The sequence below is a fragment of the Suillus fuscotomentosus genome (assembly GCF_016647785.1).
Source record: "Suillus fuscotomentosus strain FC203 chromosome Unknown F5891scaffold_51, whole genome shotgun sequence".
NCBI classification, from domain to species: domain Eukaryota; kingdom Fungi; phylum Basidiomycota; class Agaricomycetes; order Boletales; family Suillaceae; genus Suillus; species Suillus fuscotomentosus.
Genome location: NW_024539563.1, coordinates 256658 through 280291, shown reverse-complemented (window position 1 = coordinate 280291; position 23634 = coordinate 256658). Strand labels below are relative to the sequence as shown.

Here is a 23634-nt window from a genome sequence, read left to right as displayed (position 1 = left end):
ATCGTATAGTGTGAAGAAGATTTTAAACAGTGAAATCTTGGTACACTCACCTCCGTAATCGATAGCATTTAGGAGCAGTAAAAGTTGAAACGCACTTAAGGTTTTAATTCAAGCTCCGATCTAATAAAACAGGAAAAGCATTTGTCGCCTAACCGCTTTCTCACGACCACAGCCGAGCGTCTCAGGGGATAAGCTGTTAGCAACTGCTAACAAGAAACTCGCCATTAACTAGCTATAAAGACTACCGTTCATCAGTGGTGAGCTCTACGTCTTTTATCATCAAAGATTCATGCTTCATCATTAAACATTCGTTCTCTATTTTCTTACGTTTTTCTCATTTTTAACTACATTTTTGAGCCACTCAATAGACGATCTCCTACTGGTTTATCTTGGATAACTACTTTCTGGCGTGTTGAGTTATGTCGTATATTCGGCCTTTGTTGCAGGGATATCTCTTTGCAATCTTTCATCCTTAACTTATACTTCCTTTATGTCTCAACAGTGCTCACATATCTTCAGAAATTCTCCATGGAGAACACCATGGCGAGCATGCCAGTCGAATCAGCTTCTGCCATTGTGCAGGGTACAATTTTTATCATTTCCGCATATTATTCTTTGCTAACCCTTGACATCCATGCAGCTGTAGACCCTAACGAGCCTCCCCCAAAGCGCAAACCTGGACGACCCAAAGGAAGTGGGAAGAAACAGCCTCCTGATCCCGCCATCATCAGCGAAAAGATCAAGCGTCCGGTAGGCCGCCCTCGTAAGGATGGTTTACCTGCCGGATCTGTCGGCGCTCGGAAAGCAAATCAGCAGCGACGATCGAGTGTAAAGCTGAGCGCGGATGCCCCACAGCTTCCGCCTGGTGTACCATTCCCTGGAGTACGTGTGCCAGTTTGTTCAAGGTCGCTGAAGCACTGATCGTTTGTCCCAGGCATATTATCCACAGCACCCCGGCATCCCACCTCCATGGCAAGGATTCACCCCTCAAGCCCCACAAACGACACCTCCCATCACGAACGGCAATACAGTCCCGAACACTCAACATCCTTCCATAGATCCCAACCTCAATCGTGATGAATGGGCAGAGCTTTCATGTACAAAGCCCAACGTGCTCATGCAGGCCCTCTTGGGAGCTATCGCTGCACCTAATCCCATCGCCAGCGGAGGACCTACTGTTGAAGAAGCTTTCAGGTCCCACCTCGCATCACTTATGCCATCTCAAAACCAAAACAAAGATGCACATCCCATTCCTTCTCTATATTCGGTTCTTAGGACCCTGTGGCTTCCTTCATCGCCATCTTATTTATCATTGATTGCGCCTCGGACAACTGCCCGAGTCACGCACTCCGAGCATCGATTCTTGTATTGGGATCCGTTACCTCTCGTTCTCGCTGGCATTCATTGCACCGTGTGCGGGAGCACTCTCCAAAACCGAGGCCGCATCCGTAGCGGCCCAGTCAAGGTTTACGACCTCGACAAACCCTTCTTCATCATCGGATGCGAGTACGCATGCAAAAGTGTATCGTGTATCGCTAGCACGACTCCTGAAGGACGCAAATTCGCCAGCACGGACGCGTCTGTCATGCAGGGACTTCCCGTGAGGCTAAGAGAAGAGTTTCCAGCGCGGTTGTTGCAGGGTGACGCCGATCTGGGCCCTGGAAACAATGTTTGGAATTGGCATGCTGTCGGTGTCTCCAAAACGCTTTGGAACATGGTGAAAGCCTGTCTCAAAGTTGGGATGCCGAAGGACAACATTCTCAATATCATCAACGCCGTCCAAAACCCGCCTCCTGACGAGAAAAGGGACCAAGATCAGGAATATGATGTTGATGATGGTGGCGTGGGTGCTGATATTTTTCGTCGAGAAATCGACAACAATAACCAAGTATGCATCTATCCGCCTTCTGCCTCCTGTCTGCTAATAGCACAAGCAGGATGCTATAGGCGAGTTCAGCGATGCATGGAAAGCAGACTCTAGTGCTCCAGAACCTGGCCCATCAACCCAGATTCATCCCTCTATGCCTCAACCCTCGACATCTACTCTTGGTAGTGCTACACCTGACCATCCTACTCCATCAGTGCCCGCGTCCGTACAGCCTCAACCTCAACCTCAGGCACAGGCACAGGCTCCGCCGCAGGTACAACAATTTGCTTTCGGACAGCCAGGCCCGTATGTATCGTATGCCTATCCCGGGTACTCATATTACCCTCAGCACCCCCAAAGTCAAAGTGCTCCACCCCCACCAGTTTCTCAGCCGCACACACCAAGTGAGCAAAATGGACTTAAACGAGCGTATGGCTATGGAGAGACGAGTGAAGTTGCGATCCTAGAGCCCTCGCAGAAGCGAACTCGACACTGCTGCAAGTGCGGTTCGCAGGATTGCAAGGGCAAGGGCGGACGCACGTTTTGTATGAATGCGTGTCAGGATTGTGGGAAGATAGATTGCAAGGGCCGGAACAGCAGGCGTCCGGACAAGGTATGCTCAGAAGCGTGGAATTAGGTGTAGGAGTGTGCTGGTATCACGGGTTGTACGACGAGAAATACAATACGAAACCACTCCTTGCCTACTCTGGGAAACGTAATGTTTTGTATTACTCACATTACATGTTAGGTTCCATTGTGTTACTTTCTTCATCTGATGTTCTCTCTGTAGCCTCTACCCTCGCCTGAAATATATTATTATTGCTGTTCCGGAAAATCATCGGAGCTGGCATGGGAAGGTAGTTATATCGGTTGATAAGTGAATATAAAGCGGATGGAAATTTACCCCCTTATGTAAACCAGTTATCATTTGGTCAGCTACAAGCATAGCCTTTGCGATTATCAGATTGTGATGGCAAACATTTGCGGACACGCTCACCACGATGGAGGAAAGGAATAGTCTTTGAAAATTACTCGTCGCCATCGATGACGGTCGGAATATAGTACGTGAGGACGCCTCCTGCGTCAGCTATCTCGCCTATGTAGACGTACAAGATAGCACAGTGATTGTGACATAAACCTGTATGAACAAAAGCATTGGTGAGAGGGAATGTGCAATTAGGAATACGTACACAAGATGGTGGTAGCGGATACAACATGGCTGCTTAGAAACTTGAGGAAGCTCCGGATGGAGACGAGCACGCAAAACATTTTGTCAGGGTCAGGCTTATTCAGTAGGATGTCTTCTGCATCGTCGTTTTCGTCGTTCTGGGCTATTTCGTGTTTGGCTGATGGGAGTCAGAAAAGATCTCGTCAGCAGAGTGGACCGCGATGCTCACCCATTGATGGGTTACCGCATTTAACCCATTGTGTCTCGAGTTTCACGGTGTCGGTGTTGATAGATAGTTGAAGGATGCCACTGTTGTTCGCACGCAGTGCAAGTACGTCTGAGAGTGGACGTAACCTCTCCACTATGGTACGGATTTTTAGTAGAGGGGGGAGTAAGACATGTACCTGATGTGTATTAGCTTGCACGGTAAACAGAAATGAAACGAGCACCTACTTCTGGGTCTGGGCATCGTGGTTCGTGGAGTTTATCACTTTCTGCTGGCCGCATCACGTCTATACGTACATCATGCGCAACGCGGACTCTGCGTCCTGACCTGGACATCCCATACATCTCGAAGCTCAACACGGCCTGCTCGTTTTTCTTAGCAAGCTTCATGACGACTTCATCAGCATCGTATGAAGGAATGATGGCAGCTGCTACAGAGGACGACGAGGCTGATGAAGAAGACGATCGAAGAGCAGATAACAGTGCTTCTGTAGACAGTGTCAGAGTTATTGCATTATTTGCATTGGACTGAATTCGGTATGATGTAAACATGGTGTCGACCTTTACGACGCTATCCGTGAATATAAGATGCGTGCGGTAGAAGACACCAAATTCAGCTTACGACCAGACTTGAATTCCACCCTCGTTCGCATCATCGTTGCAAATGACGTGCATCTCGGTTTCGGTGAACTTCATGATACATTTTTTCTGTAATTTTTCCACCGCTTGTATAAGACCTAAAAAAGACTCAAAAGACGAAACATATATAGTTCACATAATTACTGACGATAGAAAATTGGGGCATTCTCTATGGTAGCTCTGAAACGCATAATGGACGTTGGTGGCAGAACGCGACGCGTAAATTGGACACGGTCACATGGGGTGCTCTATATTAAGTATGTGCGGCAATTCCCGGGCGTAACCCCTCGAACCATAGTATTAATATCGGATCCTTACTGGGATTGTGGTCGAGGGCTGCCTTGGTCATCGGTTCTTTCGTCTTTCCATCATGTCGCGAGAAATAGTAAACATTCAAGTAGGTTCATAAGTATCCCTCCACGATCGTTCTGACTTCCTATCTCATCGATTTAGGTCGGGCAGGTGAATCATCGTGCATGCTCGGAGTCTGGGATCAGGGTTGTTATTCACGAAAAATAACACCACAGGCAGGAAACCAAGTAGGAGAGGCCTTTTGGAGGATGCTCTTAGCAGAGCATGGCCTCGACGATGCTGGGGTGAGTAGTTCCTTTGAAGCTAAGGACTTAGTCCACGTATATATCAGCTGACATGACGGCGTCATACATCTAGATGTACAAAGGCAATGATCCCCAACAAATTGCACGAGTCCGTCATCATAAAATTGTTCACCGCCTACCTCTGATCTCAGTCGTTCACAGGCAGGCGTATACTTTACGCAAGTGGACTCTAGTGGACCTACCAAGTACGTCCCGCGAAGCGTTCAGGTGGATCTCGAATCCGGAGTCTGCAATCGCGTCGGTTTGATTGAATTCAGTTTTTATATAAGGTTCTGATTTTTTATAGCTTCGTTCGGGGCCGCTGGGTCAGCTATTTCGTCCAGATACGTACTTCACTAGCGACTCAGGGGCTGGAAATAATTGGGCGAAAGGATGTAAGCCTCGTGTTTCTTTGTACTTCATGATCTGATGATATTTCGTAACGATGCTTAGATTACACCGAAGGTGCGGAGATATCGCTACTATCTGCTTCGCGAAAGGCCTGACAAGTCCGAAACACAGGGGCCGAGTTGATTGACGGCATCTTGGACATTGTGCGAAGACAGTCCGAGGCTACAGAAGCATTGCAAGGATTCCAGATAATTCACTCACTTGGAGGTGGTACTGGTGCTGGTCTGGGTTCTCTGCTTCTGTCAAAACTGCGGGAGGTCTGTCCTGGCAATACTTCTGGTCTGGTTGTATACTGATCTATGAATAGGAATATCCCGATCGAATGCTTTCTACGTTTTCGATTCTTCCTGCACCCAATGTCAGTGGCTGACATCTCCCAGGTGAGACTGATGACTAATATTGACTTGCAGGTCTCCGAGACTGTCGTTGAAGTAAGATATAGCTTTCATTTCCTGCCTGAATTGTCGCTGATCATCGTCAGCCATACAATTCCCTTCTTTCTGTACATCAACTGGTCGATAATTGCGATCTTACTATTTGTATCGACAACGAGGCCTTGTGAGAATCTCCCGATCTGTTTAGCGAGCTAAACCCTGATGAAATCAGGTATGACATAGCCGTCCGCACTCTTAAAATCAAAAGTCCTGGATACAAAGATCTGAATCAAGTAAGCCTCACTACTTTTATATCTGTTGCCATTGTTCAATTTCTGTTGTAGCTCATAGCCAAGGTCATGTGTGGTGTTAGCACGAGTCTGAGGTTTCCTGGTCAGCTCAACGGGTAAGCAATTCCCGGCGCATGAGTGTTCAGCCATTTCAGCAATGTCCTCAGTGATCTTCGAAAACTTGGGATGAATCTTGTTCCCTTCCCTCGTGTGAGTTCTGTAAAACACTTTTCTACTTTGTCTGACTCCATGCTTCAGCTACATTTCCTGATGCCGAGTTTTGCTCCATTCTACGATCCAAAAGCTCGGACTTTCCAGAGACTCTCTGTGCCTGAACTCACCTCATCGTGAGTACAATAACTGATGGTAGTCGATCTTCGCTCATTTGTCGCAGATTGTTCGATAAAAAGAACCTTCTGGTTGCCTCGGATCCTCGATTTGGGCATGTCATATGACGTACAAGTATAAATGGCTCACTAATATTCGTAATTCCAGTCGGTACCTGACTGCTGCTTGTATCTTCCGAGGCAAGGTGTCGTCACATGAGGTACGTCTATTGTACATGTATGTGAATGTGACATCTGATTCTTTTCCGCAGGCAGAGGTATGGTGTACTTATTATGAAATAGCACTACTAACGCTTGTGCAGAATTCGGTTATGCAGCTGCAACGCAAGAATTCGAATCTCTTTGTGGAGTATGCAAAGTTCTGGTCTGGCAAAGGCTTTACTCACACATTTCAGGTGGATCCCGGACAACGTGTCCGTTTCGCTTTGCTCTGTGCCCCCCGTGGGCCAACCTCAGGCAGCGGTAGCCCTTGCGAATTCAACATGTATGCAGGAACTCTTCAAGCGTAACCTTGACCAGTTTGCCCTTATGTTCAAGCGCCGTGCGTTTTTGCACTGGTACACTGGGGAGGGCATGGATGTGATGGAGTTCACAGAGGCCGAGAGTAACACTCAGGATCTAATGTGCGTACACATCTATACCATCGTACGTCACTGACTGTTGTATCTTCTAAATACAGATCAGAATATCAACAGGTAATATTGCTTGTTTCTTGCGATAGAACAGCTGGTTGATTATGCATCCACAGTATCAGGAAGCTACAGTGGAAGAGGAAGAAGCTGACGTCGAGGGAGAGCAATAATACAGGCTGAACACCGCAACTCGGGTTATTTTTGTTTTCGTTGTCATCCTATTTTCAGCATAGATCCACTTTTGCAGCCTATTTATATCTATGCACCGAGATCGTATTCGGATCGGACTGTTTTTCATGAATCACGACTGCTTATGAGTCCTGATGCCTGCTTCTGCAGCTCTATCCATCGGAGCTCATTCGAGTGTCAACTTCTGGTACGTTTTCAGTTATTGTGATCGTCAGCACAGTTGAGTGCTTGTGCTTCAGGTGTTATTATTAGAACCGTGACGTTCTAGCATGTTTATCATACGCTATGAACACCGGTGATGTCGGAAGCCGCCCGTAACTAAGAAATGATATTATCGGACAGGTTATAAGAGTGAGATGGTGGCTTCACATCTATAATCGTAGGATATCCTTTCAGCCATGGTTTCGACGACAAATTGGTCCGAGCGCTTTGCTGACCTCAAGCGCGAAATTGTGGCAGCGATTCCCGACTATGAAAGGCGCTTGACTCAGTCTTGGAACGATCTTCTCCAGGAACTCGATGAGCGCACGACAGAAATCGTCGATGAGGGCTCCAACGTCGGTCATCTCCGATCTCTCACTTACGAGGCGCTAATCGTTCCGTAGTACATCCCTCAAGTCCATTTTCAGTATCTAGACACGCTGGTCCCTGAGCAACTCGATGATATTCGACGTAAGGGCTCTATTGTCATTCATGGTGTTGTTGAGGAGGGTGAAGCTGTCGAGTGGAAGACTGCGTTGGAAGATTTTATCAAAGCTAACCCTCACGTCGAAGGTCGGCCTTCGGTCCATGATTGATGGCTCATCTCATGGCCAACCCTTGCAGGTTTTCCGGAGCAAGACAAGCAGCTCTCCTTCCTTTAGTGAGAAATAGTTCCCGGTCACCGAGTTGTTTTATGGATATTGATTCCACTCGCTAGCTGGACCCGAGCACAAGTACAAGCACGCGCCCACCCTAACGTTCTCAAAGTTTGCACTTGGATTAATAACCTGTACCGTGCAAAGACCGACAAGAAAATGGAAGGCGTCGGCCTCGATGTTCCGTTGGTATATGCAGATTCGTTCCACATCTGTCGCCCTGGTGTACCATGGAATGTTCACCCCCCTCACGTCAATGGTGTGTCCGCCTTTCCTGCAAAAATCGGGTTTTGATGCGCATTCTAGATGGTTCCACAGAGCGCTGGGAGGATAGCAACTTCCGCAGGTATTTCGCAGACATATTAAGTGGTAACTGGCGCCAGCACGACCCCTATGAACTTGAGGGCCGTCTTGATGCTCGTGTATCCCTGAGTGGAAAACCTGGACAGGTATGTTGTGACAGTGTTTTGAAAAATCCAGTTTTATGACATGACTCACCCTTATTTCTCGTAGGCAACTGCGTTCCGAACCTTCCAGGGTTGGCTGGCTATGACGTCAGATCTTCCTTTCATCGGGCTTGAATACGAAAGTTGATATCAATTCCAGTGAAACCGGTCCCACCCAAGGTACCCTGAAAGTATTCCCCGATGTGCCCTTGTCAAATGCGTACACCATCCTCCGCCCATTCTTCCGACCTACTGTTCCTCTCGACTCTGAGGACATACTTGATCCGAAGAACTGGATGTTTGGTCTGTGTACAATGCCTTGCTATTTTCAGTATCCTCCTGAGTGGTAATTCTAGATATTTCCACTCCTGATTTTCCTGGCATTCAGCCTTGCGACAGCGGCTTGGTCGGCCAACAACCCACCCCTGACTTGCATCCTCATCTCAGGCTAGAAGATACAATGATCTCTGTTCCAAAATTCAATCCTGGTGACATGATATTTTGGCAATGCGTGCGCCCTGCACCCACTATTATTCTCGATTCTTACTGATTATCCGTACAGGATGTCATTCATTCCATAGAGCAAGAGCACACCGGTTCACATGACTCTGCTGGTGATTCTGATTCTATAAACTTTGTGTAAATGTTGTTCAGATCTGATCTGTCGATGTCCAGTCATGTACATCCCAGCTGTTTAAGAACGCGAATACTCAGCCGTTGAGCGAAACGACTGTATTAATATACTGTACCTAAGAACGCGAATACTAGGTACAGATTAGCATAGCTTTATACGAAAGAATACGATGCTCACCTCAGCCGTTGAGCGAAACGACTGAGGGATAAAAACGAGGAACGAGTAACGCTAATGTCGTCTAATGTCCAAATATTACCAAACAACACTACCGAGGTCGCAATTACATCAACGATTATCGACACTGTTCCGCAGACCCCTCAAAATACGGCCTATGTTAAAAGGCAGGCTGAGACCTTCCTCGCCGGTACTAACCCACTTGATTTCGCAAGCGATGGGACGGACCTTCCGTACGTTGGACTTGGCGTTGATGCAGATATCGTCCAGCCTATCAGCCGAATCGCGATGGGTCTCCCTGTTGCTGTCGCATAATAAATTGTTATACGCCCTATGCTGCAGCTGTCGTTCATTTGCATACACGTGAACAAGTCGTTATCATCGATATGTATATCTACTTTATCATCTAACTTTGACGCGCTTCGATGGTGCTGGATAAACTAGCCAAATTAGTAGGATGTATACTTCCCCAGACACGCCGCCCTACCTAGGTGGAGGGGAAGTATGGGTTCCAGCCTGCAACACCGTCCTTGCCAAGTAGCAGGGGACTCTGAGGCATTGTTTCAAGTGGTGCGAAGCCTGTAAGGGGAGGGAACGTCCAGAGTGGTGACAATCCTTCGACCGACGAAGGAAGCACAGACGAGGATTGCTTAACTTTTCCACTCAGACTCTCACACACCATGATGCTGGGGGGCAGGTACTCCATAGGGGACGGTGTACCAGGAAGCTCTATGGGGCGAAGGTGAACCTTTGGTGGCTCATACAGATGGGAAGTCTGCGGTGGCAGGTTTGATGGGCGATGCGGAAGTGAGTCATTCAGATTGTGTCCAGAGGAGGACTTGATAGTTGGCATTGTGCATGCACGAGGGATGGGCCTCGAAAGATACACTGACGGTAGAGTCAGGCCAAGTCCAGCAGGCGGCTTCGGTAGCGTTATAGTTGCGAGCTCGTAATCCGGAATAGCGCGCGTGTTAGAAATAGTATCAAGACGAGCGAGCGAGCGTTTGTGAGTAGGATTTGAGTTAGGAGCGATGGCTTTGGTGGTCACACTGAACGGGTGGAGGATGGAAGCAGCTATTTTGTGTTGTTTTGTGTCCACTCGTAAGAACTTGGGTCTTGCATTCTGAGAGCTTGGAGGAACTTTCATATTCGCCCCGCGAACATCACCATCCGACTCATATCCCACATCCTCCTCGACAATAGCAGGGTTTATGGGAGAACGGAACATTGAGTCCTTAGGAGTTGCGTCGCTGAGTGCGTGTGAGACCTGCTCACAGGCTTTGGATAGCCTTGCGGATGCGACAGCGATGAAATCCTTGGTCTTTTGGGACGATGTTTGCATATTTGGAGAACCTGGGGGGCTGCTCGAAACCTCTGTATACATGCTGGAAGCATCAGAACCGTGGTAGAAGAAGGATGAACTAGAGCTCGAAGACGACAAGGAAGTTGAAGAAAGGCTGTGCGCCCGAGAAGAGCTTTCAGAAGATGAAGATGAGCTGGACATTATGGTTTCCTGTAGTAGTAAATGCGGTTAGGTGACATTCGACCACGTAGGCGACTTATAAGTTAATCATATCCTGGTCTGAATCAAAATATCTGGCAGAAATAATTGCACCAGGGTTCCCTAGCATCATCTGGGGTAATAATACAATACATTGACAAGTACGAAGTTTCTACCATTTTGCGTAAGGCAAGAACTTGCCACTGTAATAGGAGATGACCAGATAAGGACCTGAGCAGAAATATCGGACAACACAGGGCAACTCACTCAAAGGTCAAAACAACACGGTCACCCTTTGGGTCCGGCTTTTTGGTAACGTTAACTTTGCAGTCGATCATGGACATGATGCCGTCGCCAAACTGCAGAAACCAGGTTAACATGTTGGTGAGTCGAATTTCAAATTCCTCACCTTCTCATGGACGACAGCCTGATTTCGATCGCTTCATGAGATTGTGTCATGGATGATATCAAACACAACAGACCTTGATTGCATGACCATACACGAGGACACTCTCGTATAGACGATAGAGGACGGGATCGGTGGGGGGCATAGGTCCAAGGCCACCACGGTTAGGCCACCAGTGGGAACCAAGCTCACTCTGGACGTTAGCAATGGGGATGTCCAGGACATTGGCGACAGCTACAAGCTCCTCAGGAGACATTTTGGCCTATGGGAACACGTGAACGGTCGTGACCAAATACTACTGTGCAGACGAACCTGTCCATAGAAAGCCGCAGCTACCCAGATCTCATCTCTTCCGATTGCCTTAGAAATAGCCTCAAAGGACAACCCTATTGTGTGTTAGAGAATCCATAACTCGGCATCGCGCCTGCACCCATGCCTCACCTTTCTTTGCTTTAGCCTCGAAGAGTGCTGCCACAATCGGGGGCAGGTCGGCATAGGGCAGGTTGTTTGATGAGACGGTCTTCCTAGCTACTCAGCCAAACTGTCGCAATGAAAAGTAAAACAAAGTTACTGACAGCGGCTTGAGACATTACGGATGAGTGAGTTTGGGGTAAAATGATGAAAACCGAGTTGAATCTATATGCTAGTGAATCTCATTGATCATTTATATCTACCCGTGCACGTGACTCCTCATTTATGATAGTGGGAAGGATTGGGGGCCCCGTTGATCGCGAACTCACGGAAGCACAAGGCAGTACAATTGCAAAGGGATGGATTTTCTCGTCTTGAGCCGGATCGGTCCGGAGACCTCAGACTAAAACTTCCCACTTACTTCATTCGTAATTTTCAGCCCTCCGAGTCGTGTCAAAGGCGGAACAGCTGGGATTTTACGGAACTAAGCGGAGTGCAGTATGCACATGAAGGACGGGGTATGGACGATTGAGGGTGCCACACCTTGGTTTCAAATCCATCCTTGGCGAAACGCGTAGGACTTCACGGAACTAAGCGGAACGGTGTATGTAAACGAAGGACAGGTTATGGACGACTGACAATTTCATTTCTTGGTCTGAGATTCGGCCGTGTCGGAGGGTACAGAGCTTCACGGAACAAAGCGGAAGGATATATGCACGACAGTCGCTGAGGATGTTATTTCTTAGTCTCAGACTGGGCCTGTTCGCCATTCACTGGTTTCCATATCTCTTTAGTCGCGTGCATGAACTCATACAACTGTCCAAGTTGTTCTGCAGACATCTGAATACATGTTAATACCAGTAAACTAAAGCCACAGATGAGCGGAATCATAAAAACCTTTTCGTATATCGTGGGATCTAGTTTTTTGAAACTTCTCGAGTCTGAAGGATCTCGAGGTAGCTCATCCAAGTACATCTTCCACTGTGTCAGGAATCCCATGACGTGTACTGGATTGTTGATATCTTTATGCCTTCTAAACTCTTTAAGAACAGCGTGAGCAGCGAGCTGGTGGTGCGTCATTATCGTAGAACACATACCAGCTTTGACATAGTCATCACCCAATAAACGCATTTCAATTGGAAGCCTCCTGTGCGCCCTGAGTAATCTGCGATATAGGCTACAATACGAACGTAAGAATTGAGCTACTCGCCATCGCCAAAATATCACCGATAGACGTACGGAATTGGCGGGTATAGCGCAACGCTCGCCTGACGCAGGTCCAAACTCTTCGCAGTCACAGACTCTGCGAGGCGAACCAAAGTAGAGTACATTGTGTATGTGCCCTCAGTCTTTGGTTTCGTTAGTACTTCCTGGTAGTTCCGAGTACCTCCAAAGTTATAGAGGATGGCAGTTCTATGGAAAAGCAGTGAGTTTTGAACCCCCAATGATTGGATAAAGGTGCGAGGAGTAACTACCTACCTCAAATATTGGTCACCTCTTGCCAGATGCTAACTATTGCGCTTATAGCTGATCGACGTCCAGAACCAGGTGGGCGAGCAAAGCGTTCAGTTTGGTGATTGAGTTTGATCACGTGATTATTCAGGAAGGTCATATTTTGCGGATTTTATGTGCTACTAGTGATGGTATGTACTACATATACGAACCAAACCCCTTCGAGAACCTTGATTGACCTCGGGACCGGCCTGGCCTATATAACCACGAACAAGTTGAGTGGCGTATTAACAATGCGGTTGTAGGCGTCCATTGTGAATTCTTGATGCTCTGTCGAGTCTCGATGACCATTTTGTGTCGCTAAAATTCGGAAGCATGTCCATATAGTTCTATAACGGGGAGTGAGATAAGCACTGCCAATGAACGTTCCTGCTTTCGTGATGGGTTCCTCTGGCAATGAGGATAGCCGATGCGCTGTGTCCTTCCTAGTTCTCAACGCGCCTTATGGTGAAGGCAAGAGTATATCCTGGTGGCAAAACTTATGGAGAATCTTAGATAAAATTATGACTGCAAAAATTAGAGAGTAGAACTTACTAGTACTACGCCCAGGACTCAAATTACACGTCTTCTCCAAATGAGAGCGGTCCCTTCCGTGTTTTCTTCGACTTTTTCTTCGAAGCTTTCATAGAACCTTCGTCGCTGCCATCCAAGTCTCCGACAACCTTTCGTTTGAGCTTGTTGGATTGTTGGACCTTCGCACCCGAAGAAGAGAACGACAGAGTGACAGCAGCCTCTTTCTGCTTCTTCTTCGAAGAATTCATCTCTGATTTCGCATCATCCTTGGTATCATTCTCCACTTTCTTGTTGGGATCAGGAAGTGGTGGCAATCCTTTCTCTAAACGATCTTGTCAGAAAAATCGATATGTTTGTAGGGTGAGACGCACCCTTCCGCCTCTCATTCTCTGCTTCCCTCTCTGTGAGATGCTTGCCCTCTTTCAGCACAACTACTTGAGGTCTTTCATCAACGTCGTCTTCGTCTGCGCTTCCGGGATCATCGTCGGGTCGTTGGGGTATCGCAGCACGGACAGGTATCGGTGGACGTCCTGAACCGTCATCATAGTACTGTGGCTCATCCTCGTCTTCGTCTGTTATGCCTTGAATTTTATTCTGAAATTTTTGCAAGAACGCAGGAACATGGGATTGGTACTGTAAACGAGAGGAGAGCTGTTGTCGGGTAGGTTCCTTGGCAGACATACTTAACACCTGATTTTACTTGCTTATGGCCCATGGGCGCCTGGGCGCTCTTGACCGTGGTAGCACTTATTTGCACGTATATGGGTATGTATGCATATGTATGCTTTGCCCCTTGAGAATGATACGCGACTTTAAACGATCTCGAAGTCATAAGCAGATGCTGGGACTCACAGGAACCTCCAGCCGTACCACGAGGCAATAAGATTTCTCAGGTGTATGTTCAATCGCAAAGGTCACCGCTAATATGTACCTTTCCCTCGACTCTCTTGATGATGATACCCTCCTTGGCGTCTTTTCTGCGCTGACAGTTCCAGATGTGCTCAACCTGAGACAAGTAAGCCTTTTTCAGCTCAACCGGGGGTTTTGCTCACTCTTATCCGAAATTTTAGACATGTCGTAGACTGCTATCCTTCTCAAGTCAGCAGATTGTATGGCAGAATATTGGTTCTTCTCAGATATTGCAGCAGGGCATACCCTTCTCTAAGAAACCACTCTCGAGTTTCTCTGTTCGTGATCTAGAGGAGAGAGTACGCCGTGCCTACCATCTTGGGGAAGCTTGGAAAGCTCCTTCAATTACATTTCGCACGTCTAGCTTCGCAGCGAGCAGGGGGGGCCCTATCCAAGACATCCACTTCATTCCTGGCTATGATCGGAAATGGCTCATCACAGTTTCTCAGGGTATCTGGTCGATGATCACACTCTGGGATCGCCGTGACTTGACGCGAGTTACTTCCTGGTCCCCCGAAAAGGCTGTTTTCTCTAATCTAGCAGTGAACACGTCTGAAGACTGTGAAGCTACTCTCGCGGTGTCATTGCACAGATACGAGTCTGTATTGCCTTACTGACTATGCTCGTCAGTGCACTAAAGCATTCACAGCTCTGTTGTGGTTGAGATATTAGCTATCACGTCTACAGCGCCAGACTCTCCGCCGGGGTTTGAATGTGTTGCCCGACTCAACACGTTGCGTCAACCAATCGCCATGGTTGGGTCTTTAGTGGCCTTAGCTGACGATGAAGCCGAAACAATAATCTGGAACTGGAAAACGCAGGAGTACGCAGTCTTGCAAAGTCCCGTCGAAGCGGACCTTTGGAGGGTACGTCAGCCCGTTAATTCTCAACCTTGTTTTCATTATTATGAGATCTGTAGAATAAATGTACTCAAATCGTCTTTGCATACAAGACCATCCTTGTTGTCAGAGCTCGTTCAGTCCATGCATTTGCAGAGCCAAAACTAGCATCACATCCCAACACATGTGTCCATTATCCTTATGCCCAGAGCACATTTGGCTGGGTGGACGGTATCTTTGTCTCTAATCCGCCATTTTCGCCTAAGGACCCCACAAGAATGGAGGGACAGCCTCTGTCAATTCTCGTGCGCACGAAGAATGATGACCCATGGTCATCCACGTTCAAGATTCAACTCTGGACTTTGAGTCCGATGACCTCGTCTTATCAAACTACTGTCGATGGGGCATACTACAATTTCCCTCCTTCTATGACTAAAGAAATCGTCACCCCACGCCGGGGTGCCTTACGATGCACCGACATGGTGCTCGGTCCGTATGGGACTGCAGTCTGGGTACAACCAGAAGATTATTCAGTTGCGGGCCTAATCTCTTCGAACGTTCACCTGCAAAATATGCCTGTACCACAGTCTCACGAAACACTCGTCGCCGCTGCCTTCCCTGGATTACTCAATACTCAAGGTGAACCGCAGGTCAAGTCATCGTGGAAGAATTGTGGCAAGAATTGGACATGTCTTGATTACGACGAGGAAAGAGGCTGCGTCGCACTAGGCTCGGCTGCTGGTGCTGTCACTATCCTAGATATTTAAAATACAGTCCATGTCAGTGCCTGGCTCTAAATATTCGGGCATGCAACCGGCAATTTGTATGCTCCCAAGGGATATGCTGAACTCCTGTCATGCTAACTTTTAGCTCAAAATCTCTGGTAGTTGGAAACATGACGTTGGAAGCAGCAATGGTATAGACTCTCATATCATTCTGATTCCATGGAAGTACTTGATTTCCTTTGGAGGTTGTCGTTCCTAGCCTCGGCGAGTCCTCGTTGGAATGAAAGGACTGCGTGGCCACGCATAAAATTGCTCACTAATGTAAGCGCAAAAGGCTATTCGTGCACTTTCAAAATAAATAACCGACCTGTTGTAAATTGGTATCAATGGATGCTGTGCACATCGTCTAATGCAGCAAAGCAACTTGCTCAATGTCAGAAAAATAGCATAACATGTCTCGCCACCAGAAGTGTCGTGGGTGTTGATTTCTGTGTCAAGTGTGATCAGGTCTCGTTTATCTGTTGACATGCGAGGAAATCCACGGTCCCGTAAAAGTCTCCGAAAGTTTTATAAAGCTCCCATTGCAGTTAGTACAGTTTGCAATCGGCATATCGTTGCGTTTATCTCTGGTAGTACATTCAGTATGAAGTCGATGTCGCCGATGCCTAGAGTTCATTCCCTGGAAGGGTTCAGTATGATTGGCCCTGGGATGTATCTCCGGGATAACGGTGAGAAAGACCAGGGCTCGGACACTACGTCACCAAAGTGAGTCGGTCTGGTGTGTTGCTTAGCGAAACAGCTCATGGCAGGGTGTTTAATTAGCGTCATTTTGATATTCGGATGGAGTACGTCATTACTCTTCTCGTTCTTGCTGAAGTCCTGGTCTAATGCGAGTTGTGTCTATAGTGGGTGCACAACGGAGGTACTTGCGGAATTATACCCATGCATATACCGAATTATATCCAAACGCGTCTCAAATCGTTGTTCGGTGCAACCCCGACATAATATGGAGTAAAATCAGTACTATAGTGAGCACCTTAATACATCGATTGCTCACTGTTATGTCGTCGCCTCACACGGTTAAAGCAACAGCGTCTCACGCCTGTTATTGATGCATTGGAGGCATTGCATTGCTTGCCATCCTCTAAATCCTCTGTACAAAGGCGTCCCCGAATACTAACCCACGTGTTTTCCGGTGGTAGGTTCACCCAGACTGAAATTGGAACAAGCTAAAGCTTCACCAGGAGGCTCACTGCAAATGACACATCTTGGTCACATGCTACAGCAGAAATATGGTTCTGTATGCGCCCAATGGTCATTCACGAGCGCATTGATCCTGGATTCATGCCCATCAATTGTCAACTTCAATACAATCAAACTCGCGTTCAGCGCTTTGGTCCAGAACCCAATTATCAGACCCGTCGTACTCACCTTCATATCCACGGTGTACTTCATCCGCTTCTGCCTATCTCTCCTGTTTGGTAAGCGAATGATGTTGGTGTCAGACATCTACGCCGACATGCAGAATCCCCGCGTCCTGCCATGGATGGGCCTCCACACTCCCCGCCTCTACCTTTTCTCGCGCAAGGATAGATCGAGTCCGTGGCAAGAGGTCATGCACCATGCCGAGACAGCAAAGGAACTCGGAATGGATGTTCGGTGTGAGCTATTTGAAGAGAGCGACCATGTGGCACACATGCGGGCCGAGCCAGAGAGGTATTGGACTCTGGTACAAGAGGTTTGGGTGGTTGCAATTTCCAAGGAGAAAGGCGAGCAGAGAATATCGCAAACTCCGCCAGCTCAGTGGCGTCGCAGCTTCCTTTAGTAGTAGCAGTAGTCTGCATTCCTAGTTGCCTGCCACGTCCGTTTGTTATGTATGTCTTCCTATAGTTCAAACGCAGTGACCTGGACTGCGAGATCACCTTTGGGAAATTCTTGCAAGTGTTCAGAGGGGAGGTTGGAGTCCCTCGAGACTGAGCATCTTCCAGGGTCTCCGAGTCTGAACCAGGGTAGCCGCCAGATCTGACAATACGTGTCATCATGATAGCACGAGTGCCACTTTGACTGGCATTGGATGTTGCTGTTTCAAGTTGGTGCTCTCGTCCATGTTGATCTGTTTCGTTCGGTCGACCAATGGGCAGTGCTATGTAAGTGTAAGTTATAGTTAGTAGATATCACACCAGCGCCGTTTGTTCGACAATTAATAATCAGCGAGGCTAATATAAGAAATAACCAATATTAATATTGCAGTTCCACATATCTTAGCTGATGATCGATGATCAGTCGGCGTACGATAATACCAAGCGGAGGCTATGAAAGGAGCAAACCTAGGAAGACAATTGTAGCAGCTCTATAGTTGATCGATTGAAGGGGTGCTCTACATGGGTGCACTACAACAAGCGAGGCAAATCTTCCGACGTAAATCTAGTATGTAAGCAGTCTCTGATCCTCAACTTTCCCCTTGGAGATCGCGGCTGCCCAAATATCCTGGACCGAAGCCCAATACCTCTCTGGCTCCACTCGGATGTGTGCTACATGTTCGCTCTCTTCAAACAATTCGCAACGTGCATCCATCCCGCGCTCCTTCGCGATCTCCGCATGTTGTGTGACATCTTGCCACGGAATCAATTTATCTTTGCGCGAGAAAAGATACAGGCGGGGCGTGTGGAGGCCCATCCATGGCAGGACGCGAGGATTCCACATTTCGATCCGGAGGTTTTCCATAAGCATTATTCGCTTACCGAATACTAGAGATAGGCCAAGGCCGACGAAGTGCATAGTGTATAACATAGTGAGTACGATGACCCTAAGAATTGGGTTCCGGATGACGGCGCTGAAAGCGAGTTTAATTGTTTTTAGGCTACCCGTTGCCGGACACGAGTCAAGGATCAATGTGCTCGTGATGAACTGTTGAACTAATGCAGAGCCGTATTTCCGCTGCAGCATGTGTCCAAGAATTGTCATTTGCAGGGAGCCGCCTGGTGGCGCATACAATGATCAGCTTGTTCCCCATCCAGTCTGGGTGGACCTACCATTGGAAAACACGTGAGTGAGTATGCGGGGAGGTGGTTCGGCAGAAGAGGAAGATGGGAAACAATGCAGTGCTTCCAAGGCGTCGATTACAGGCATGAGGCGCCGTTGCTTTTCATTGTGTAAGCCAACAAAACATCAGTGAGGAATTGTAGGGTGCTCACTTTAGTGCCGGTTGAAGTCCAGAACACATTCGGATTGCACCGAACAACAACTTGAGATGCGTTTGGATATAATTTGGTATATGCATTGGTATAATTCTGCAAATGCCTAAGTTGTGCTCCCACTACAGACGCGTGACGTTAGACGAGAACCTAGGCAAGAATGAGAAGAGTAATGGCCTACTCCATCCGAATATCAAAATGACGCTACAGAATGCCTCATGACACGTCAGCTATTATGCTATCACGGACATTGACTCACTTTGGTAATGTAGTATCCTGGCATTGCTCACCAGTACTCCGGAGATATATCCCAGTGCCAATTGTACTGAACCCTTCCAGAGAGCGAACCCCAGGTTTCTGCGACACCAGTGGTAGAGACATGGTACCTGTACCCCAATTAGTAAAATTTCCTTTCCGTGAAACTAACAGTGGCACGTGTGTTTACCCACGACTAACACAACTATAAGGTTACCATCTGATTGGGCACTCGACATTGGAACTTTGTAGTCGCAGTCGTAGGCAGTTCATGCTTAAGTAGTGCGAGATAGAATGACTCCCAAGTTGTAATATAGTCAGGTGGAGGGCAATGACCTGGTTTACCAAGGGTCTGGGGACATCGGATAACGTCATGGTGTACTCCGATTCTCTTCGAAGCTACGATTTATGTAATGTGTCAATCCAACTCTTACTACTCAAGCTTAAGCTCCAGTGGCTCGCACTTTTGACTGGCACTGACAAGCGCCTGTTCTTTCATATCAATGTTGGGAGTGGTATACTGATGATTTCTCGAATCACAAGAGAGTCGTGGTGTGCACTAACGGCCACCTGGACTCGGAGGTGCCGTCTGATCCATACCCTTCCCATCCCACCCTCTACCGCTTCTCTATCCTGCGCAGAAGATCAGGAACGTGCAAAGGTTTGGCTTCGCACATTCGAAGACGCCAAAACCGTCCCAAAAAATCTAGTCGAACTTGCTTTCTCTCGCAGTTCTGGTCCCGGAGGACAGGTGCGTTCATATTGCCCGTTTTTCGTGTGAGTGTTGCGGTGTACTAAATCGATTTTGGTTAGAATGTCAATAAAGTAGAGACCAAGGTTTCTGCGCGTTGTCGTGTAGAGGCACCTTGGATACCGATATGGGCGCACGAGAGTCTCGTCAAGACGGTGATTTGTAGAGCTTGACATGCAACCATCGGACTGAAACCGTTTCATTCAAGCCATACTACGTCAAAACATCACATTCTTTACTGGTTTCATCTAGCGCGTCTCGTTCGCAAGCACGAAACATTGATGATTCCCTGAGCAAAGTTAGTTCAACTTGTCGATTCTGCATATCAAGCTAAACAGAACTTCTTTTCTCAAGATGCATGCCGTCGTGATGGATGCTGCAAAGAACTTCATTACCAGCGAACCCAGTGCAGAACAAAGACAAAGGGTTGCCAATCTAGAAAAGGCCCACGCCAATCGAAGGAGATTGGAGAAGGATAAACGCAGCGCCGTGAAGAAGATGAGGTCCAATAAGGGATGGAGCGAATAGTGTTGTTGTCAATCCTATTGAAATGTACGCATTTCCCGGTAGCACGTTGCTACAACAGGGAATCAATTCATTTCAAGCGTTTTCATTGAAATGTTCCTCACAGCGACGCTGGATTTAGCCACTCTCCGATGCTAGCTACTGATAAATCCTGTTTGCACCAGTAAGGATGATTATCATGTCCCATTATAATAACGCTGAACATCACACATCAGATTGGCACTGGGCTGGTATTCATAAAAATGGCATGTTCATTCGCGCCTGTTATCGTTACTGGGTTTCATTACCATTGGGTAGTAAGTAAATCTGACTCTTCATGGACGTGCACCTAAGCTTTGCATCATTGTAGTATCGGGTCGCTCCGTTTCTCGGTTCTCTACTGGGAACTGCTTTTGACAATATCCTGAAATGGTACTAAGTGAGATCCACATGCTCATTCACATGTACTGATAGGGTACCTTATCCAGGTCTGAATCGTCCATGCAGGAGAAGGATTCGCCGTATCTGCTTGCTAAATCATTGAGTGACACCGAGAACCCTTTGCCTAACAGAGATGCTGCGGGAAGGAGTGCGGGAAGTGTAGGGATACGCAAACTGTAGAGTTTGATCGAAACAGCAAGGCTTATCTTTTCGGAATAGAGTATAAGTATCAGCTAAATGTACCAATGTGTATAACTTCCATACGCAGGGCGTAAACAGTGTCTTCCATCGATGTACAGATATATGGCGGTTTGTATTTTATTTAAAGAATTGTAGCTGTCAAGCTTCTAGATATTATCCACTGATAATACAGGCAACGCATGATCTAATGATCTATACACGGAAGATCAGTTTCCAAGTCACGTTTGGAAGTCTAATGCATAGGCATAATCCATGACTGTCAATGTCATGCATGTCATGGTGAAGATGCAAAACCATAAGCAATTATATCGGATGGCCCGAATATTCAATAAAGCGGCTTGGTTTACTGAAAACCAACGTTCCTATCAACCTTTTTATGCAGATTCGGGGGCCACAATTTCCTTTTATATTTTTCGGCGTGCCCCAGCTCGATCTAAACGATCATGTCCACCGAAACCATAACAAAACGCTTGCACATATCTGGTCTCACAACACCCGCCATCACACCTGCTGACCTTGCAAAGCGACTCGGAGCCTTTGGCAAGGTAATCTCGCTCGATGGCTTTGGTAAACTTGATGCACTAGGCCAACCGAGGCCTTTCGGCTATGCGACGATTGAAGGTCGTAAAACAGACTTGGCGAGGTGTAAGTTTTATCTTTTTTTTTGTAAATTTCATAGCTGAAATTGTCCAGGTGTAAATGTACTCAGTGGAACAGTATGGAAAGGCGCCAAGCTTCGTATTGGGGATGCAAAGCCTGATTTTCGTGAACGGTCCGTCTTCGCCCTAATTCACTCACTCCACACTGACCTCGAAAAACAACAGACTCGCCTCTCTTTCTGCTCCACCACCCAAAAAACGGCGTGTCAATTCCAAGGTAGGCACCTATGCGCCTGATATGTCACTGGTCACGCCCGAAACAGCACGTACCCGAGGGGGTTGGAAGGTCACCGAGATGGGACGTGTGGTGAGAACCATGCGGATGAGACCTGAGAAAGCCTTGGAGCCGCCCAGGGTACTTACCAGTGCAGGGAAAAAGAAGTACGACAAAGATGGGAAACTTGTGACTGGGAAACGCAAAAAACGCGTCAAACTCCCCCCCACACGCGCGCGCCGCCGGACGATCGATCCGACGCGCTGGGACTCAACACATCTGAAGGGTATGTGGTTGGATGCTGAGGTAGCGGGCGCGGTGGATCTTGCAGAGCACGCCGGTGGGCCTGCAATCCCGAGAAAAAGACGTGATGAGGCGGCCGAGGACAGCAATAATGAACAAGACACCGAAAGTGCGCCTAGTAACCCTGATGAAGATAATGACCACGAGCCTTCATCGCCGCCGGTCCTAAAATCTACTGTTTCTCCTCTTCCATCATCAGGGCTGTCACCCTTTCCCACCGCTCGTTCACCCGTAACTGAAGCTACGACTGGAGCAATTCCCTCCCTTGCGCAAGAAAAGCTCACCTCTCTCGCATTCCTTCGCTCTCTTTTCGGGGACGGGGACGAAGGATGGGGTGGACAGGAGAGTTTGTCTGATATTGAAGATGCGCATCTTGAGGGGAAAGGTAAGGCGAGGGACCCTCAGATTGGGACACGGATGGATGTAGATGAGGGCGAGATCGAGGAAGTTCCGCATGAGAAATACAAGGAAATGGAAATGGGATCAGATACAGCAATGTCTCCGCTCAACACACAATCTCACCCTACATCCGCGTCAAAGCCATCCGCTCAGAGTCAGAAGGAAACAAAACTGAAAGATCTCTTCGCACCGAGGGAGGAGGAAGGTGTGTGCTTATTTCATTGTATATACCTCGTTTTATTCTGCTACACCTGTCTGTTTTCTTCCTCTTTTAATGCCCCCATTTTTGTTCCCGTCGATCTTGACTGACTGCGACCTGTCGCAGCTGGATTTTCATTACTCGGTCATCTCGACCTAGACTTTGAGGAGGAAGACGTTCTCGGGATTTCTGGCCTTTCCCACCCCACCCAACCACATCATGCGCTACCTCCTCGTGTAGTCTCCGTTCCTCGTGAACAGCCACAAGCGCACCCAACGCTGGACTCGAATTTTCCCTTCTTTTTCCCTCTTCCACCAACCCTCCGTTCGCGTTCCTCCAACGCAAGAAATACACCTCGAGATATATTCTCCCTCTTCCCTCACGTGAGCAAAGAGAAAGACAATAACGGGGAGCCCTTCTGCCGCACTCAAACTACATCCGAAATTCACTCTCAGTGGGAGACCCAAAAAGGTGCGCTGACGAGGGAGTGGAAGGCTCGGTGGAGAGAGGCTTCGAAGGGGAAGAGAGGAAGGGACGAATGAGCTTGTAGGACTCGGGGAATTTGGAGTTAGAAGATTCTTGCTCTAAGAGCATCCCTCTGGAACCTGTATCACGGGTACTATACATGGTGCACCGCGCCTTTCTTCATCTCACATGCCGAAACTTTTGACCGTTTAGCTGGCCACTAGGATGATTGATGTACTCCGCTTGCGAAGATAGTGTATCTTCAGTATCACTTCGGTACTATTGGCAATTCATTTACCCTGCCTAATACTCTCCGAGAACGTATGATCAAAATGTGATCCATACGTCCACGTCGTGTACGGTAGGTCAGACATACCGACTCTC

The 23634-nt window shown here is 47.7% G+C and overlaps 14 protein-coding genes across 14 annotated transcripts; 8 read left to right on the top strand and 6 right to left on the bottom strand.

Annotated features, from left to right (window-relative positions):
* Nucleotides 1-549: 549 nt before the first annotated feature.
* On the top strand, nucleotides 550-2504 carry F5891DRAFT_958059 (uncharacterized protein; the record flags this gene model as incomplete). The annotated part of the gene is made up of 3 exons (XM_041375533.1): nucleotides 550-882; nucleotides 935-1888; nucleotides 1929-2504. 3 exons carry the CDS (start codon nucleotides 550-552, stop codon nucleotides 2502-2504), a joined length of 1863 nt encoding a protein of 620 aa, XP_041222493.1.
* A 256-nt stretch (nucleotides 2505-2760) lies between these two features.
* On the bottom strand, nucleotides 2761-4117 carry F5891DRAFT_569670 (cell cycle checkpoint). Its single transcript, XM_041372313.1, has 7 exons — nucleotides 4048-4117; nucleotides 3883-3997; nucleotides 3489-3831; nucleotides 3265-3439; nucleotides 3058-3213; nucleotides 2865-3005; nucleotides 2761-2816 (listed from the first exon to the last, which is right to left on the bottom strand). The coding sequence occupies exons 1-6, from the start codon at nucleotides 4088-4090 to the stop codon at nucleotides 2896-2898; spliced, it is 942 nt and encodes a 313-aa protein (XP_041222492.1). The 5' UTR covers nucleotides 4091-4117; the 3' UTR covers nucleotides 2761-2816; nucleotides 2865-2895.
* A 99-nt stretch (nucleotides 4118-4216) lies between these two features.
* On the top strand, nucleotides 4217-6719 carry F5891DRAFT_1165513 (beta-tubulin 2; the record flags this gene model as incomplete). The annotated part of the gene is made up of 19 exons (XM_041365394.1): nucleotides 4217-4296; nucleotides 4353-4495; nucleotides 4569-4604; nucleotides 4658-4753; nucleotides 4803-4890; nucleotides 4949-4960; nucleotides 5018-5163; nucleotides 5214-5264; nucleotides 5317-5337; nucleotides 5388-5464; nucleotides 5513-5573; nucleotides 5625-5686; nucleotides 5738-5780; nucleotides 5829-5917; nucleotides 5965-6012; nucleotides 6066-6117; nucleotides 6169-6266; nucleotides 6313-6540; nucleotides 6644-6719. The coding sequence occupies exons 2-19, from the start codon at nucleotides 4376-4378 to the stop codon at nucleotides 6717-6719; spliced, it is 1404 nt and encodes a 467-aa protein (XP_041222491.1). The 5' UTR covers nucleotides 4217-4296; nucleotides 4353-4375.
* Nucleotides 6720-7136: 417 nt separating this feature from the next.
* F5891DRAFT_958018 (uncharacterized protein) lies at nucleotides 7137-9164 on the top strand (the record flags this gene model as incomplete). Its single annotated transcript, XM_041375529.1, has 11 exons — nucleotides 7137-7295; nucleotides 7344-7512; nucleotides 7564-7600; nucleotides 7658-7854; nucleotides 7902-8044; nucleotides 8109-8149; nucleotides 8202-8344; nucleotides 8398-8552; nucleotides 8604-8655; nucleotides 8717-8733; nucleotides 8949-9164. The coding sequence occupies 11 exons, from the start codon at nucleotides 7137-7139 to the stop codon at nucleotides 9162-9164; spliced, it is 1329 nt and encodes a 442-aa protein (XP_041222490.1).
* Nucleotides 9165-9276: 112 nt separating this feature from the next.
* Nucleotides 9277-10460, bottom strand: F5891DRAFT_569359 (uncharacterized protein). The gene has a single exon (XM_041372312.1). It carries the CDS (start codon nucleotides 10351-10353, stop codon nucleotides 9337-9339), a length of 1017 nt encoding a protein of 338 aa, XP_041222489.1. The 5' UTR covers nucleotides 10354-10460; the 3' UTR covers nucleotides 9277-9336.
* Nucleotides 10461-10522: 62 nt separating this feature from the next.
* On the bottom strand, nucleotides 10523-11346 carry F5891DRAFT_1192568 (cyanate lyase C-terminal domain-containing protein; the record flags this gene model as incomplete). The annotated part of the gene is made up of 7 exons (XM_041367619.1): nucleotides 10523-10553; nucleotides 10618-10709; nucleotides 10760-10777; nucleotides 10833-11018; nucleotides 11069-11142; nucleotides 11198-11276; nucleotides 11332-11346. 7 exons carry the CDS (start codon nucleotides 11344-11346, stop codon nucleotides 10523-10525), a joined length of 495 nt encoding a protein of 164 aa, XP_041222488.1.
* A 238-nt stretch (nucleotides 11347-11584) lies between these two features.
* On the bottom strand, nucleotides 11585-12725 carry F5891DRAFT_1051618 (ACN9-domain-containing protein). The gene is made up of 5 exons (XM_041362508.1): nucleotides 12647-12725; nucleotides 12407-12580; nucleotides 12265-12344; nucleotides 12065-12207; nucleotides 11585-12007 (listed from the first exon to the last, which is right to left on the bottom strand). The coding sequence occupies exons 2-5, from the start codon at nucleotides 12496-12498 to the stop codon at nucleotides 11903-11905; spliced, it is 420 nt and encodes a 139-aa protein (XP_041222487.1). The 5' UTR covers nucleotides 12499-12580; nucleotides 12647-12725; the 3' UTR covers nucleotides 11585-11902.
* An 11-nt stretch (nucleotides 12726-12736) lies between these two features.
* Nucleotides 12737-13933, bottom strand: F5891DRAFT_1280398 (uncharacterized protein). The gene is made up of 3 exons (XM_041370411.1): nucleotides 13564-13933; nucleotides 13214-13514; nucleotides 12737-13157 (listed from the first exon to the last, which is right to left on the bottom strand). Exons 1-2 carry the CDS (start codon nucleotides 13871-13873, stop codon nucleotides 13237-13239), a joined length of 588 nt encoding a protein of 195 aa, XP_041222486.1. The 5' UTR covers nucleotides 13874-13933; the 3' UTR covers nucleotides 12737-13157; nucleotides 13214-13236.
* Nucleotides 13934-14013: 80 nt separating this feature from the next.
* Nucleotides 14014-15852, top strand: F5891DRAFT_1051613 (uncharacterized protein). Its single transcript, XM_041362507.1, has 4 exons — nucleotides 14014-14207; nucleotides 14263-14699; nucleotides 14751-14967; nucleotides 15021-15852. The coding sequence occupies exons 1-4, from the start codon at nucleotides 14118-14120 to the stop codon at nucleotides 15705-15707; spliced, it is 1431 nt and encodes a 476-aa protein (XP_041222485.1). The 5' UTR covers nucleotides 14014-14117; the 3' UTR covers nucleotides 15708-15852.
* Nucleotides 15853-16467: 615 nt separating this feature from the next.
* On the top strand, nucleotides 16468-17490 carry F5891DRAFT_958017 (uncharacterized protein; the record flags this gene model as incomplete). Its single annotated transcript, XM_041375528.1, has 4 exons — nucleotides 16468-16510; nucleotides 16572-16693; nucleotides 16752-16863; nucleotides 16910-17490. 4 exons carry the CDS (start codon nucleotides 16468-16470, stop codon nucleotides 17488-17490), a joined length of 858 nt encoding a protein of 285 aa, XP_041222484.1.
* Nucleotides 17491-17958: 468 nt separating this feature from the next.
* Nucleotides 17959-19245, bottom strand: F5891DRAFT_1051603 (uncharacterized protein). Its single transcript, XM_041362506.1, has 5 exons — nucleotides 19119-19245; nucleotides 19041-19063; nucleotides 18860-18981; nucleotides 18698-18806; nucleotides 17959-18643 (listed from the first exon to the last, which is right to left on the bottom strand). Exons 1-5 carry the CDS (start codon nucleotides 19238-19240, stop codon nucleotides 18090-18092), a joined length of 930 nt encoding a protein of 309 aa, XP_041222483.1. The 5' UTR covers nucleotides 19241-19245; the 3' UTR covers nucleotides 17959-18089.
* Nucleotides 19246-19637: 392 nt separating this feature from the next.
* F5891DRAFT_957928 (uncharacterized protein) lies at nucleotides 19638-20393 on the top strand (the record flags this gene model as incomplete). The annotated part of the gene is made up of 4 exons (XM_041375522.1): nucleotides 19638-19865; nucleotides 19928-20020; nucleotides 20074-20163; nucleotides 20220-20393. 4 exons carry the CDS (start codon nucleotides 19638-19640, stop codon nucleotides 20391-20393), a joined length of 585 nt encoding a protein of 194 aa, XP_041222482.1.
* Nucleotides 20394-20580: 187 nt separating this feature from the next.
* Nucleotides 20581-21142, top strand: F5891DRAFT_569169 (uncharacterized protein). Its single transcript, XM_041372311.1, has 3 exons — nucleotides 20581-20686; nucleotides 20740-20801; nucleotides 20858-21142. Exons 1-3 carry the CDS (start codon nucleotides 20633-20635, stop codon nucleotides 20988-20990), a joined length of 249 nt encoding a protein of 82 aa, XP_041222481.1. The 5' UTR covers nucleotides 20581-20632; the 3' UTR covers nucleotides 20991-21142.
* Nucleotides 21143-21437: 295 nt separating this feature from the next.
* On the top strand, nucleotides 21438-23559 carry F5891DRAFT_1051590 (uncharacterized protein). Its single transcript, XM_041362505.1, has 4 exons — nucleotides 21438-21656; nucleotides 21705-21783; nucleotides 21836-22791; nucleotides 22912-23559. Exons 1-4 carry the CDS (start codon nucleotides 21455-21457, stop codon nucleotides 23325-23327), a joined length of 1653 nt encoding a protein of 550 aa, XP_041222480.1. The 5' UTR covers nucleotides 21438-21454; the 3' UTR covers nucleotides 23328-23559.
* The last annotated feature ends 75 nt before the right edge of the window (nucleotides 23560-23634 follow it).